Source organism: Dromiciops gliroides, chromosome 2 (assembly GCF_019393635.1).
Source record: "Dromiciops gliroides isolate mDroGli1 chromosome 2, mDroGli1.pri, whole genome shotgun sequence".
NCBI lineage: Eukaryota > Metazoa > Chordata > Mammalia > Microbiotheria > Microbiotheriidae > Dromiciops > Dromiciops gliroides.
In genome coordinates, this window is record NC_057862.1 from 685,835,255 (window position 1) to 685,852,534 (window position 17,280).

General features: G+C 35.4%; 1 protein-coding gene across 2 annotated transcripts in view; it reads right to left on the reverse strand.

Moving 5' to 3' along the window:
- Positions 1-12,459: 12,459 nt before the first annotated feature.
- The window catches only part of LRRTM4 (leucine rich repeat transmembrane neuronal 4), an 886,616-nt gene continuing 881,795 nt past the window's right edge, over positions 12,460-17,280 (reverse strand). The window contains exon 3 of one of the 2 annotated variants that reach the window (XM_043983726.1): positions 12,460-13,095. In XM_043983726.1, coding sequence (XP_043839661.1) covers positions 12,874-13,095 — 222 coding nt within the window. In that variant the 3' untranslated portion in view covers positions 12,460-12,873. The remainder of the gene's footprint in view (positions 13,096-17,280) is intronic. The other variant, XM_043983732.1, reaches the window with a different exon arrangement.

The window sequence follows — 17,280 nt, forward strand, 5'->3', positions numbered from 1 at the left end:
TAAAAAGAAACCATGGATAGGGGAAGGTAGGTGGCACAGTGGATAAATAACCAGCCCTGGATTCAGGAGGACCTGAGTTCAAATCCATCTTCAGATACTTGACACTTACTAGCTCTGTGACTGTGGGCAAGTGACTTAACCCTAATCCCACCCCTCTCCGTAAAAAAGGGGGAAACATGGAAAATGAAGTAATTTCAATACTAAACATGTCTTCACCAAATATAAAAATATCTAAATTCATAAAGGCAAATTTAAAGAGTTGCAGGAAGAAATAGTAAAATTTTCCAACTAGGAACTTCAATTGTCCTCATCAAAGGTAGCTGAATTTAACAATAAAATTAAGAAGGAAATATAGAATGTAGATATAATTTTAGAAACCTTTGATAAAATAGACCTCTGGAGAAAACTCAATAGGAATCAAAAGAATTATACATTTTACATGAAACCTACACAAAAATTGGCCATAAAAACTGGCCATAAACACCTCACAAACAAATTCAGAAAAAAAAATTAAATCTACCACTTTCAGACCACAATGTGATTAAAATTACTTTCAATAAAGTGCTATGGAAGCACAGGTTAAACGTTCATTGTAATGGTGGGGCAGTTAGGTGGCACAATGGATAAAGCACTGGCCCTGGATTCAGGAGGACCTGAGTTCAAATCCAGCCTCAGACACTTAACACTTACTAGCTGTGTGACCCTGGGCAAGTCACTGAACCCCAATTGCCTCACTAAAAAGCAAACAAAAAATCAAAACAAACAAAAGTTAATTGGAATGGATCAAAGAATATATCACAGAAACAATAAAAATTTTAAATAAAGAGAATAACAACAATGAGACAATATTTTAAAATAAGTGGGATGCAGTCAAAGCAATATTTAGAGGAAATTTTATATCTCTAAAAGCATACATCAAAAAAGAGAGGACAAGAGGGACATTTAATTGGTGATGTTAAGTAAAAAATAAAAGATATAGAAAAAGAACAAATTAAACATCCCCAATTAAAAAATAAAATCAAACTCCTAAAACTCAAAGGTGAGATTAATTTAAAAAAAATTGAAAGTAAAAAAATTGAACTAATAAATAAAACTAGGAGCTGATTTTATTGGAAAAAATAGAAACGGTTTGTAAATGACTTTAAAAAGAAGATAACCAAAGTATCAGTATGAAAAATGAAAATGATAAATGCAACATCAATTAAGATGAAAATAAAGAAATTATTAAGCAGATTGTTGTCCAATTTTATTCCAGCCAAACTGGAAATCTAAGTGAAATGGATGGATATTTACAAAAACTAGAAGAGGAAATAAAATACTTAAATAACCTGATATTAGAAAAATAAATTGAAAAAGCCATCAAAGAGCTGTCTGAGAAAAAAAAATCCCCAGGACCCATGTATTTACAACTGTATTATATAAAATCTTTAAGGAACAACTAAACCCAATGCTATAGAAGTTATTATTTTTTAAGGATAAAGGATTCCTACCAAATTCCTCTTATTACACAAATCAGGTTTTGATACCTAAACCAGGTAGAGCAAAAAAGAGAAAGCAAAATGTACACCAATTTTCTTAGTGAAAATCCATGCAAAAAAGATCTTAACAATATATCGCAACATTCATATGATATAAGCACATGGGATTTATAAAAGGATTGTAGGTCTGGTTCAATATTAGGAAAACTATAATCATAATTGACCATAGAAATAACTAAAACAATATTTTTTTATGATTGTATCAATTAATGAAGTAAAAGCTTTTGAAAAAATGCAAGACCTATTCCTATTAAAAACACTAGAAAGTATAGAATCAAAGGAATCTTTCAAAAATGATAAGCAGGATATCTCTAAAACCAACAGTAAACGTGTATAATGAGGATAGAAATGACATTTTTCCAATAAGACCAGGAATGAAATAAGGATGTCCATTATCACTTCTATTATTCCATATTTTAGTAGATCTGCTTATAGCACTAAGAAAAATAAATTGAAAGAATAAAAAGGGGCAATGAAGAAACAAAACCATCATACTTTACAGATATGAAAGCATACATAGAGAACCCTAGAGAATCAAACAAAATAGTGGGTTGAAACAATTAACCAGCAAAATTTCAAAATATAAAATAAACATAAATTATCATAATTTCTATATACTGTCAACAAAAGCCAGCAGCAAGAGATAGAAAGGTAAATTTCATTTAAAATATAAACAGATATTACAAAACCCTTGGTTTTGTAAATCTGGTACTGACTATGAAATAGAGTGGTGGATCTGTGGGATATATTAGATACCACAATATTAAGTACTAAATGACAATAGTTATTTATTGTATCCTAAACCCTAATGTCCAAAATTTAGGGGTAAGAAAGCAACATTTGACCAAAAAAATGTAGGAACACTGGAAAGAAGTTTTGCATGTGTTTATATATACACACACATGCATACATACATATATAACACATATATACATATGCATATTTATACATATACACATGTATATACACACATATACATACATATATATATAATTTTACTATGTCTTTATTGTTTTGTTTGTGTTTTTCAACAAAGGAAATATTGGCAATATGTTCTGCATGATTTCACACATATAATCAGTCTGAAATGTCTTGCCTTTTCAAGGAGGGGAAAGGAGTGGGAGATAGGAAGATAATTCAGAACTCAAATATCATTTTAAAAAGTCATTTTTAAACATGTAATTGGGAAATATTTAATGAAACATGCCTAATCAAATCAAGCAAATTCATGCATTAAACATGTCAAAAGAAGTGTTGTTGTTTGATGGTTGTTGTTTTTGTTGTTATTGTTGTTAATTACCTTACATTCCTTACCTCTCTGTCAGGAGGTGGGGAGAATATTTCATATTTGGTATCCTGGAATCGTATATGTAATTGCACTGATCAAAATTCTTGACTTCTTTAAAGTTGTTTTTTATAATATTCTTATTTTGTTTAAAATATTCTAAAAGAAACTTTACAACATGAAACAATAGCTGATGAGTATTTTGCAATGTATAAATAAGAGCTGCATTGGGATTTTAGAAAGTAGACCATGGAATATAAGAAATGAAAGGGGCATTAGAATATAAAACTTATTTTACCATAGTTGAGAAGAAATGTACAAGAAAGAATGTTAGAGTTTGAAGGATCACTGGAACACTGAACACAGAATTCCATAATAGCAGGGGCCTTAGAACAAAGAAAAAACACATATCATAGATGGGAGATACTTTATAACAGATATTCGAGTTGGACAAAACTGCAGAATTGATCATTTCAGGGGAAAACCCTGTTCCATGGATATAGAGGAAACATAATTGGTATTTTTCAAATTGAATTCCCCTTGAGTTTTTGTTTTTGCTTTGCAGGGAGGAAGAGAGCCAAGAGGAGAGACCAAGAAGGGAATTCTTCAGGTGATGCAATTACGGGCATTCTGGGAGCCAGAAGATCTGGATCCTTGTACTTTCTCTGTCACTGCTTAGCAATGTGTCTTGGACATTTTTCTTATTCTCTATAAACCACTTCTACTTGTCTGAAAAATGAGAGATTTGGACAAAAATGTCCCATAACCATTTCTATATCCTAACCTATATCTGCATTTTTCATAATTGTACATATGTGTATGTGCATGTGTATAAACTCATAGGTGCACACATATGCACACATGTGTGTATGCATATACATATTTTGGTATAAATTAAGTTTTACATATTATTTACCTATATATTCTTTATGACTTTTTACTATTAATGAAACCTGAAAGTTTCCTTCCTTAATCTGATCACAATGATAAAACTTTTCTCTCTCTAGTGGTCCTCATTTCCAAAGTGTAAGACTTACACTGCCATCATCCTCCTCTGAACAAAATTTGGGAACCCCTCAGAGATTAAGTTGAAAAGAATGCTGTCATAATAATGGAGCAATTGGGATATATATGGATCATATGACAATCACTTTTCAGTTTAAGTTTCCTTCTAGTAACCTTCATTGTATCATTTATTCATGCAATACATGATTATTAAAAGACTACTATATACTAGGGACTATCCTAAGCACTGGAGCTAGATACACACACACACACACACACACACACACACACACACACACACATACACACGAAGCTGTCCCTGTTTTCAAGAAATTTCGTTTCTACTGAGTGGGAAAACGATGCATCCAACCTTCTGGATATTAATACCTTGGATAATAAGGAAAGGGTTCCAAGCAGTGGTGGCAAGTGAGTTGATCCTAGAGATGAGTTCATCACTGTGAGATATAGAGATGGAGGAGGTTGTGGGAAGGTAAAATATACCAGGCTGAGTAAATATCTGCGCTAAATCATGAGACAGGAAGTTTTACCTACAGGATAATGAGAAGATAATTTAACTGGATTGTAGAGAATATGATGAGAATTAAGGTAAAGTCAGCATGGGAATATAGTTTAGAGGCAGAGTAAGGGTTTTTAAATGCCCTGACAAATAGATTTCTTATACTAAACATCAGAAGAAACAATTGAGTTTCCTTTATATGGGATGTGGCATGGTTTGACCTGTGTTTTAGCAATATCACTTTTGTATTCCTGTGGAAAAAAGATTGAAGGAACAGAGACAGTAAGAAAAGAGGTTACTCAGGAGATAATTTTGATTTTCCTGGTGAGTATGATAAGGTACTGAACTTGGTTGATATTCATTTGAGGGACGAGAAAGGGACTGATGGGAGTTGTTGGGGAGAGAGACTTAATAATTCCTGGCAACTAATTGGGTATATGAAATAGGGATGTTGATAATCTAATTTAAGGGAAAAAGTGAAATCTTGGTGACCTATGGGACAGAAATGGCCAACTATATAACTAAGGTAGCTTTGGTGGAGAAGACAAAGATAATGAGTTCTATTTTTGATATGTTGAGATTTCAGTGCTTATTGAATATCCAGATGGAAATTTCCACTTGGTAATTGGTTATGTCTTAATCCCATTCAAGAGAGACACTAAAACTAGATGCCAACATCTGAGAGTCATCTGACCTAGAGGTAATCACCTATCAGAGATTAGAAAATCACCAAGAGAGGGTAGAGCTTTTAAAAATTGGACAAGACAAAATCAAATGTCATGTCCACTTTTACAGGATGAGACAAAAATCATGAGGTAGAAGGGGAGACTGAAGAGTGGATAGTCAGGCATGTATAGAACCAGGAAAGAATAATATCACAAAAAGTTAAGGGAATAGACTGTTCAACAGTGCCTGATACTATAGACATTTCATAAGAAACTGTAATGGTACTGGGATGGGAACAGTTTTTATTTATAGGGATATCCGAGGTGAAAAAAAAAAAAACTCCATCTTTCAATACATATCAGCATCTTCTGTTCAATGAAATTGATTTAGGGTCTAAGTGGCTTTACTTCATTTACAGAAATAGTGTTTATCTGAGGTGAAACTTGAATATAGATCTTCATGAATCTGAGTTCAATTCTCTATTACAAATATATAATACTGTACCTCAATAAAACGATTGGAAAAAATAAAACTATTTCCTTCCTCATACATACAGATTGTTATATCCAGGTTGATTAAAGTCTAGAGTGATGGAATCAAAAGCCTTATAGCTGAGGAGTTGCATGGATGGATTTTTCTACACTTTATTCTTCAAGTTGACATTCTGGGATCCTTTGAGATGACTAAGTTTACAAGGTGACAAAAACTCTTTCCTCTTTAAGAGGACAGGTAGAGTTCCTCACAGCAGCCTGGTTACCTAGTAAATCCACCTATATCAAACATCTGCATCAATAGGTCAAGGTAGTGAGGTAATTCACAGTGCTTCAGGAAGAGTATCTACAGAACTCTAGATTTAGAATGTGGTTGATCTGGGTGCATGTAAAAACCCTAAAATTATCTCTTGAAACATGGCTGAATCACTTATTTACACTCCCTAAGCTTCAGTTTCCTTCTCTGTAAGATAGAGATAATTGTTTCTATTGTACCTATATCATGGGACTGTTTTGGGAGTCAACTGAAATATTTTCTGTATAGCATTTTGCAAATGTAAAAATGTTCTCTAAATGCCAATTATTATTTGTTATTGTTGTTGTTGTTGTTGTTGATGATGATGATGATAAGATGAAGATGAAAATGGCTATGATGATTTATTGTGTTTCTTATTGCCCCCAAGATCAATCATGTAGTCCTCTGTAATGCAGAGTGGTGTTCTCTGGAATTTCCTTTCACCTTCTTTGGTCATATGATGGCTAGAGTAGAGTCAAGATCAACCAGCAGTCTGTAAAGATCAATAAGCTGATGTGCAGTGATTATATCTTCTATTGAGATATTCTGGCTTTTTTTCACAACCCTGCTTTCTCCAACAAGCCTCCTGACTGGTGTACACTATCGTGCTGTGATATTCCAATAGGGTAATGTTATGATCTACCACAGAAATAGTTAGTGCTTCTCACTTATGGACACCCAAATATCAACACAGACTAGAACAGTTGGACTTAAGCATCTGCCCAGGTAAGTAGCATTTTACAGTGCCACAAGTATCTTTCCTTTGTCTTTTTAGATGTCATATAATGCAACCAGATAATATAATCTCTAAGCTCTGAAAATATTTAATTTAAATACTTAAACTGGAGACAACCATTGACCAGAGATGAATAGTCAGTCATGGGTTTGCCACTTCTAAATAACAGTTGACCATTTTTTGTCCAACTCCCAGGAAGGGCCATGGATGAATAAAAAGTGTTTGTTTGATCTGCAGAGATTGAGTTTTAAATTCCGAGTTTGTTCATTCTATCTGGATGCCTGGGAAAGTAAAAATAGATGGAAAGCCAATTTACAACCTGAGGAAAATTGGCAGCAACAGCTTCAGGTCTTAAAAACTTTTGATCAAATAAAATGAAGGTCTTCTAATGAATTTCTATTCATGAGTAACAGATAGAAATGATGTAGAAGCACAGGATTCTAAGTTAAAGGATGAGAATAGAGAAATGATTCTAGTAGAAGCAGTATATGTTGAGGACTATTGGGTTTAGAGAAAACACCTAGATCCAAAAGTTTTCTCTATTACTATGTGACCTTTATTAATCTGGGTAATTTCATTACATATGTATGCACATACATGTATGTATCTATACTAATAGATACATACATATATGCATGCATATGTGTGTATATTCCTTCCCCATTTAAAAATCGGCTTCTGGGGGCAGCTAGGTGGTGCAGTGGATAGAGCACCAGCCCTGGATTCAGGAGGACCTGAGTTCAAATCTGGCCTCAGATACTTGACACTTACTAGCTGGGTAACCCTGGGCAAGTCACTTAACCTTCATTGCCCTACAAAAAAAAATCGACTTTTAAATGGAAGAAATGTTTCTCTTTTTGTCATTCTGTCCCCCAATCTAATGTAATTCCTGATGCATGGTAAGAGATAAATAATTGACTGGTCAATAGTATTTGACCTGAATTATACATCTGTGAAATAAGTGGACTGGAATAGATGATCCCTAAGGTCCTCTAAATGAATAATCAACAAAAATTTCTTAAGATACCTACTAGGTTCTAGCAAGACTTTTCATCTCTTGAGAGTAAAAGATAAATATAAATTAGTTTTTGCCTTTTAGGAACATACACTTTATCATTCCAGACCATGTCCTATGTGCTTATGAAGTGAATTTCATTATTGGGCTTCAGCTCCTTTTTTTGAAAAAATGATGGTTATTCTAAATGACTTCTATGGGTTCTTTCAACTTGAATTTCTCTATAACCCTCTGAACACTCTCATTTGATTAATGAGAAATCTGAAGCCCAGATTGAGGAAAAGACTAAAAATGCTTATAATTTATCTAGAGCTGCAATGACTTCAGAGATCATTTAGTCCAAATTCCTCATTTCACAGATGAAGAAATCAAGGCACAGGAAACCAAGTGGAATGTCACCAGTCGAACATGTAGTAAGTATTGCATAGGTTTGTACCCAGATTCACCAACTCCCAATTTAGAGCGTTCTCCCTGCTATAATACCTAGCAAATAAAAACCATCTGTACCTTTCTCAGAAGCTAGCATTGTGTCTCTGGGGTGTAGCACAATTCCCTGTTCAGAGTCGAAATTAAATGATTTTGATGTGAATTGAATCGAATTGAATTTCCTTTAGGAGGTTTCCTTTGATGTTACAAGATTCATGAGGTGTTTCAGGAGGCACTATTTTGCGAATATTTGGAACTAAGCAGAAGGAACCTTGATGTTAAAACATTTTACTGTGCCTAGAATCCACAGTAGGAACTCAATATTTCACATGTGGGCTTCATTTGGAATTCCAGTTCTTCCATAATTTATGAAATCTGGGTAATTCACTAATATTCATATGGGGAACAGGGGAGGGTACGGTGAGCTTCGCTCTCCTGATTTGCTATAGCCCTCATTGTATTGACCCAACCCAACTGCCACAGCATTGCCCAGAGCAGGTGATAGGGGACAATCCAGCAGTGTTTAAAAACAGGTGCCAAGTAACAGAACGCCAGGCAAATAAACTTTTGGCTCCCAAATACAAGCTTCTCTCCTATCAGTCTTGTTCCACAGTTTATCATGTCCAGGCTTGTTTGCTGGACTGATTCCTGAGGATTAGACTGGATTCCTTTGTTGTGTCACCAACCAGACCAATCTGCTAGGTTAAAATGTGGATTTTTCCACTGGCTACTCCAATTTTTACTGAGATATGAATTTCTTTTATTGCCTGAAACAGTGATAGCCCTGTGTCAGCATCCTCACTTCTGGCGTGTCACTGGCCAAAAGTCTTAGAGCCATCACTATAAATTTTAGCATTCCCTTTTTGATCTCACAACTATTTGTTGCAAAAAAAACCAAAACCCTATTCTTTTGGCAGAGTGGAAAAGACAATGTATTGAATGATCTAGATACCTGAATTCAAATCCCACTTGTACTACTGACCATCCATTTAATCTTGGACATGTCCTTTAATCTCTTTGTGCCTCATAATTTTAGAATCACATAATTTTATTTATTTTGTGTGGAGCAATGAGGGTTAAGTGACTTGCCCAGGTTCACAAAGCTAGTAAGTGCCAAGTGTCTGAGGCAAGATTTGAACTCAGGTCCTCCTGAATCCAGGGCAGGTGTTTTATTCACTGTGCCACCTAGCTATCCAAGAATCACAGAATTTCAAAGAATGTCAAAGGATAAATTCCAGTCAAATTGGAAGGCGAATCCCATCTATACTATTTCCCCAAAGTAAAAGATCCTCCAGTCTTTGCTTCAATAATTCGGAAAGAGGAGGGAAACCATCACTTACCACAGCATTCATTGTCTTGATTCTACAACTCTAATTATTGTGTGGTTTGTCCACATTTCTCATGAAGCCCAATTGAAAAAAACTTATGACAAGTTCTTGTTAAACCTTAAAAAGTTACATAAACATTAGTTATTATTTTTGATGTTTTCATTCTATTTTGTTGTTATTTTTAGTTATATTTTTTCTCTTTATATTAAGCTTAAATAAAATCCCTAAAATATCAACCCATTTTTTCCAGTTACTGCCATCTGGGAACAAAGTGAGAAACAAAACAAAAAGGCTAATCTCTTTTGCAAGAGTGAATCTTTCTAATATTTAAGAAACTCTAATTTGCCCCTAAATGTTCTCCTCTTTAGGTTAAATATTGACTTAAAATTTGACACTATTAGTTTCATTCTCCTTTTTATCTAGTCAAACTAGTTCTACTATTTAGAAGGACTAGCAATGAGAATTGGACAAGTTGTTGGATCACTGAGGCAACTAGATGGTGCAGTGGAAGTAAAGCTGGGCCTGGAGTCAGAAAGACCTGAGTTTGAATCCAGCCTAGGACATTTACTGGGTGTGGGACTTTGAGCAAACATCTTAAAATCTTTTTTCTTCACTTTTTCAAATAGGAATAATAACAGCACTTCTATCCCAAGGTTTTGAGTAGCAAATGAAATTATTATAAAGTGCTTAGCAAAGTGTCTGATGCATAATAGTTGTTACATAAATGTCAGTGCTAATGCTAGTCCTATTAATCAATCAATACTTATGAAGTGCCTATTATGTGCCAGGTAAGAACTACTACTGTTACTTCTAATAAAACTCGGGGTTCAATTTCCTAATTTGTACAATGAGAATGTGGAAATAAAATAAAGCAGTTCGACTAGACAATCTTTTAGGACCCTTCTTATATTTAGTCCTATGTTCATATGCGTCATAGCATTCTGTTGTACACAAATAGATTGCAAGTACATGAAGAGGTAGCATAGTGTAATTGGATGAGTCATATCTCTGGAAACAGAAGACTTTCTACTATAGAGGGAAGTACAATGCATCAGCAATGAGAGGTTCTGGGTTCACATCCCTTCTTTTTCAATTTTTAATTTTTTTTTTTTTATTAGTGGGGCAATGAGGGTTAAGTGACTTGCCCAGGATCATACAGCTAATAAGTGTCAAGTGTCTGAGGCTGGATTTGAACTCAGGTCTTCCTGAATCCAGGGCCAGTACTTTATCTACTATGCCACTGAACTGCCCCCTTATTGGACTTGAATGACCTGAGGGCATCTCCAACTCACCATGTCCAAAACAGAATCTAACATCTTTTCCTTCAAACCTATATTCCTCCTAATTGTCCCTATTCTTTTGAATACACACCTACTCTTCCAATCTCTCACATTCATAACCTTAGCCTTATGCGTAATCCCAGAGCTTCTTTCACTCCAATATATACAACCAATTGTTATATCTCATCCTTTTGATTTTCCAACTTTCACATCTGAGCTCTTCTCTCCACTCACAAAGTCACCACTTCAGTCCTCCTGAATCCAGGGCTCGTGTTTTATTCACTTCACCACCTAGCTGCCCCCTAGATCCCTTCTTTAATGCGAAATAATAATATAAGTAAATCATGAATCCTCCCAGTGTCTGTTTCTTTTTCTGTAAAATGAGAGCAATTTGATTAAATGGCTTTTGAGTTCCATTCAAATTTTAAATCTATATTTTTTCCATGACTACTATTCAAACATTGTCTCTTCTTTTAAAAAATTGATGATTAGAGTACTGAAAATAAAATAAAAAATCTAGATTGAAATGCAGACTCTGACAGTTGATATATAGATATTATTGAATAAGTGACAACCTTTCTAGGTCTCAGTTTCCTCATTTGAAAATAAAAGTGGGGCTAAATGGCTCTTAATGTTTTGTTTTATTTTTTTAACTCTACCTCTATGTTAGAATGTATACGAGGCAGCTAGGTGGCATGGTGCATAAAATGTTGGGCATAGATTTAGGAAGACTCATCTTCATGAGTTCAAATATGCCTTTAGATCCTTAATAGCTATGTGACACTAGTCAAGTCATTTAATCCTGTTTGCCTCAGTTTCCTTATTTGTAAAATTAGATGAAAACAGAAATGACAAATCACTCCAGTATCTTTTCCAAGAAAACACCAAATGGGGTCAGCGAGAATCAAAAAGAGCTATGATAGAATATCCTTGTTCTTTGTTTCCTAATGAGTAAACTGATTTTGCTACATATGACATCTAAGGTCACTTCTAAATGTGAATCTAATATCCTATGGCCTTAATCTTATACTTATATATATTATCTCCTCTGTCATAAAACAGGTGTCACTCGATTATATAATGCATTGAATTAAATAACTTGACTGAGAAGACCATAGACACAGGAATCTACAATATGGTGAGAAAACACTCAAACCTTAGGTTGGCTGTGGTGTCCCAACCACAAAATAATATGTTTATTTTTCCACCACTTTTTTTTCTTTTATTGATAAAAACTACACAAAAGCTAACTGATAATCAATTAAAATAAACAAAACAGAATTCATGTTACACAGTCTCCTTGTTTAGGAGTGGGTCAGCCTTTGTATTCCACTTCAGCACACACATGGCAAATTTTGCTTCAATCCACCTACTCCAGGAAGGAACAGATTGGCCAGTTTTTGTTGTTGATGTTAATGTTTTTGTTGTTTTGTCTGCATCAAGTTTCCTGGTATTCTTTCTCACGATAGAACTAGAAAATTGGACTTGTCTTGACATCAAAGTGTAACAAAGAGGAAAAAAAAAAGAAAAACAAAAACTCCAAGAATTGTCCCAGCTTACAGCAGACATCTTGAGTGGACATGCACCTAGGGTTTTTGTTTTCATTTGTGTTATTATCCTCATTTTCAGCTCAGTCATCATCTATTTTCCTTTGAGTCCTGTGCCAATGCAAGCATCCTTTAGGTTTAGCACAAGCCTTAATGCCCATGATCAGAGTTGGAAACAGAAACACTTGAAAAAAAAAAGAAAAGAAGAAAAACAACACAAACCAAATATTTTTAAGGAAAAAATCAATTGAAACAAGGTTTTCAGAGTAATAAACACTTAACAAAGAAACCATGTATTGAGTTTCCCCTCATCCCTCCCTCCCACCCTTAATTTTGCCTGTGGTTCACTAACGAATGAACCGTGCAGTGTAGAAAATCAGATATACAAACAGATCTCTTAATCCATTCTTTTATGTAGCTAGAGTGAAATCTATTTTAATAAGAACTTGACAATCTTTCTTTATTATTTACATCCAAGAATTTTGTCTTTTGAAATTTTAAAGCAAAAGAAAAAAATTCAGGAGTTTTCCCTGCTGAGCCATAAAGTACTTCCTGCCATCCTAGAGTAATTCTTTGTCTTGAAGGTTGTCTGGTCTCCATCTGTCTTCCTGGCATAATATTTGTGGCAGGAACTGCAAGGGTAGTTGTGATCTCACATCCAGTTCTCCTTTAAGGTGAAAGCCCTCCCTCTCCCTCCCCCCCCAACAACAATGTCCCCTCTCTCATGAGAAATGGTCTTCAGCATTAATTGGGTATTCTTTCAATATAAATGGCTGGTGCCGCAGATCGGGCAATGGTGGCAATGAAGCTGTGGTCTCGACTGAGCTCCAGGTTGGTTGTCTCAGCTTGCTCCCGGGACATGGTATCATATCCCTTGTTGACATGGAGAGGCTTATGAGCCTGGCAGTACCCGATGACTGGCTGATCATAGCTGTAATAGGGCAGAGTCTTCATATGGTGTGGGACCTGAAGGATAAAGGAGAAAGAGACAGAGTGAACATCTGCAATACATGCCCTGGAACAATGTGTTTTGAGGAGATAATGTAGTTTACACTGGCTTAGCTCCTTTCATGCTGAGTTTACAATCATCAGTTTAGAACACAACTGCCCAAATATGAAATGAAGATTTGTATTCTTTTAACTTGGAAAATCACTCTGGCCAGAGCATGTTATCAGTGGCTTGTGTATTTCTCATAGAAGGTCTCCAGTGGAGCATCATTTGTTAATTCTGGACAGGGGAACCAAAAAAACAAATAGAAATCTACACTGCATCTGGCATTTCTTCTATTGCTCCCTGAAGGCAAATGCATTCATTAATATCCTTATAATGGACTTGAAGGATGGCCTACTCCAATCACTAGTGAAAGACTACTTGCAAATGTGTGTCTTAAAAGTAAATGTGATTCACCGTACAGCCCTATGCTGTCAACAAGTCTCTTCCCATCCATCCTGGCTGATTAACTTGAAAACTCTGCATTCACTGACTCATGCAGCACAATATAGGTTAATGTACTTGGGCTACAATTTATTTCAAGTTTGGGATAAAAGCTTGTCTCCTTACCTTTCCAGATTTACTATCTGTTTTTGTACTGTGCTTTATAATACACAGGTCTCGCCAGACAATGAAAAGCATAAAGCTAATTTATATTTCCTTATTCACAGCAGTGTGCTTGATAGCTATAAGCAGGTACTGGGAAACGACAGGAGATTTTCAAGAAAGGGGGTAACATTATTGGAGCTCAATTTTTAGGATAAGGTTTCTTTTTCTTAACCAAGCATAGTATAGTAGATAAAGAGTTAAACTGAGTCTGGAAGATCTGGGCTAAAATTCCACTTTGGACACATGCTGGCTTTAGGATCTTAGTGAAGCCATTTAACCTCAATTATTCTAGGAGGCTTTATTACTCTGTAGTCAACCTAAATTTGTGGAAGGTCTTAACTCACCAGAACATAGCTTATACCAATATAGTCATGGACCTAACTCCCTACGTTTTCTTAAACTCAAAGTCCAGAACTAAAGACAATAGATCAGATTGATGGAGGGAGATTGTATTTTGGGTTGAAGAAAATAAAAATCCATTGCCATGTCACAATATCAAAGTAGAATAGTATTTCTTTGCAGGACATGGGGTGCCCCATATGAGGGATTCTTTAAAGCAAGATGATAAGTAATAATTGGAAATGTTTTAGAGGGATTTCTATTTTCATATATATGCTGAAATAATTGCCTTGTGCAATTGGGCAATTCTGTGATTCTATAAAGACTGATCTACCATGACATATAGGATGGTTTATAAAAGGGGCTCATTTGCAAGTGGGAAGATCTTTTATGTGACTATTCTTGTTTTTTGTCCTTAGTTTCCAAATAGGACCATGACATCAGATGATGTCATGACTTGCATTCAATTTTATTCAAGTGAAGGAGGGACGTGCAATGTCCCCAATCTCAATCTATTCTCCAGAGACATCAGGGTCCAGTACCAAGATAGATATCAGGATGACTAGAGATTCCCCCTAGAAATTTAATGCAAATGGGATTAAGTGACTTGCCAGGGTCACACAATTAGTAAGTGTCTCAAGTGAGATTTGAATTCAGGTCCTCCCAAGTTCTGGAACAACCACCTAGCTGCCCCATGAACTGTTCTATATTCAAGGATGGTGAGAGAAGAAAATGGAATAAAATAAATTTTGAATGAATTATTAAAGAGGTAGAATAATAATAACTGGTTGATTAAGTACCTTAAAAGCACTGCTAAAGTCAGGCTCACCACAATTCTGTAGGGCTTATACTACAGAAATTAGTATTAGTAGTTTGCCCATTTTACAGATCAATAAACCAAGCTAAGGCTTGGAGAAGTTAAGGGATTTATCTCTTTCAGACAACTTTCAAGTCTAAGAGATGGTGTTTGAACCCACTGTACCAAACCAGAATTCTATCCATTATGTCAGGCTCTCCCTCCACCAGGATGGAGGTAGGGAGAAAACAGCAGTCAACTTGAGAACAACACTGCTAGGAATACTTACTGGAGGAACACTGGCATCATTAACAGAAAGAGCAATCAAGAAAAGAAGGAGAATTTTCTGGTTAGGTGGGTGGGGGTATCAGTGAATAAATTAAAGGTACCAGTGAATGTGTTAAGGAAGAATCGGAAGAATATATTGAGGAAATTTTAAGTGCTAACTTGAAATTCAAGAAAGCAGGTTGGGACTAGAGTTGTATATTTCAAAGTCACATATATCATCTTTATATTTAAAACCATGGAAGTACATGATATTAAAAAGGCAAGAAAGGAGAAAGTGAAAACGAGAGTGAGATAGATTATCAAAAAAGAAGCATGTCTTGCAAGGAGCATCAAGGAGACAAGTGGAGTGGAGAGAGACTTTAGGTAGGGATACCAACCAAAAAACTATTGTAATGTTTCAAATTTCAGGAGGTCAAGGGCTACCCCATGGGGGTGACAGTGTCAAGGAAGAGAATGAGGACAAATAAAAGGGTTGGCATGAAAATCAAACAAATATGATTCAGCAGCGTATTTGATGTATGGACGGGAATGATGAATTGGGGATAAAACATGAGTTCTGTGCCTAGGTAAATGGGAGGCATGTTTTGTTCATGACAATAATAGGGAACTTAGGATGAGAGGATGGTTTAGGGGAAAGAATAATGACCTCAGTTTTAGATATGTTAAATTGAAAATGTCTATAAAACATCCAAATTAAGTCATACAGTGAGAGTCTGAGGCAATATTCAAATGTAAGCTTTCCTGATTCAAGCAAGTACTCTAGTCACAATGTTACCCACTTGCTTCTCTGCATACATCTCTTTCTTTTCTTTGTCCCTTTTCTGATCATGCCTAAAATACTCTCCCTTTTCATCTCCACCTCCTATCTTCACTGACTTCCTTCAAATCTCAGTTAAATTAGAATTTATATAAGTACTTCCTGACACATTCTTTTTTTTTTTTTTTTTTTGGTGAGGCAATTGGGGTTAAGTGACTTGCCCAGTGTCACACAGCTAGTTAAGTGTCAAGTGTCTGAGACTGGATTTGAACTCAGGTCCTCCAGAACCTAGGCCGATGCTTTTATCCACTGTGCCACCTAGCTGCCCTTGATACATTCTTTATAATGATATTGACTCCCTTCTATTGACTATCTCCAGTCCGTCATGTCTATATCTTGTCAACACATATGTTTGTGTATTGTCTTCCTCCAGTAAACTCTCAGCTCCTTTCAAACAAAAACTGTTTTTTGAATTATTTTTTTTTGGTGAGACAATTGGGGTTAAGTGACTTGCCCAGGGTCACACAGTTAGTAATTGTTAAGTGTCTGAGGCTGAATTTGAACTTGGGTCCTCCTGAATCCAGGCCAGTGCTCTATCCACTGCACAATTAAGCTGCCTCCTTTTAAAATTATTGATTGATTGATTGACTGATTGTTTGATTGATTTTTTGGTGTTGAATTGTTTTTGACTGACACTGGGTACACTTTATTTCTCAGTGCTTCCCTTTCCTCAACTGTAAAATGGGAATCATACTAATATCTACTGCATAGGTTTATAAAGAGCAAATTAAATGATATAACATTTAAAGCACTTTGTAAATCTTAAAGCACTGAATAAATTCTAGTTATTATTACATATAAAACCAGAAATAGGCAAATGCAATTAAAGACAGAGTATCAAGAGCCTAGAAATTCATTTTATTTTAATTTCAAGAGAGCAAGAGGATCATGGGAACACAGATAAGGCCAGAAAGGACCATAAAATCTGTCAAGTTTCAATCCCCTCATTTTAAATCTGGGGAAACAGGATTGGACAAATGAACTGATTTTTTTTTCCAGGATTACACACAAAGTGCAGTTTTCAGAAGCTTAATGTTAGGGTGGGGAGGGCAGTAACTAAGGCAGATGAAGGCTTAGAAGGAAGAGAGAGGAAGCTCAAAAATTAAGGAAGAAACTAAGTGTAAGGAAGGTGAAGATAGCCAATAGTGTGTGATGTCTCAGGGGATGTCCTCGAAACTATTGATGGAGCAAGGCCCATTGGATTGAGTAATAAGGATTTCATTAGAAAAATCAGATAAAACAATTGCAATGAAAGGGTGAAAGCAGGTGACAAATTGTAAAAGACTGAGTGGTGGATAGATACAACTAGGT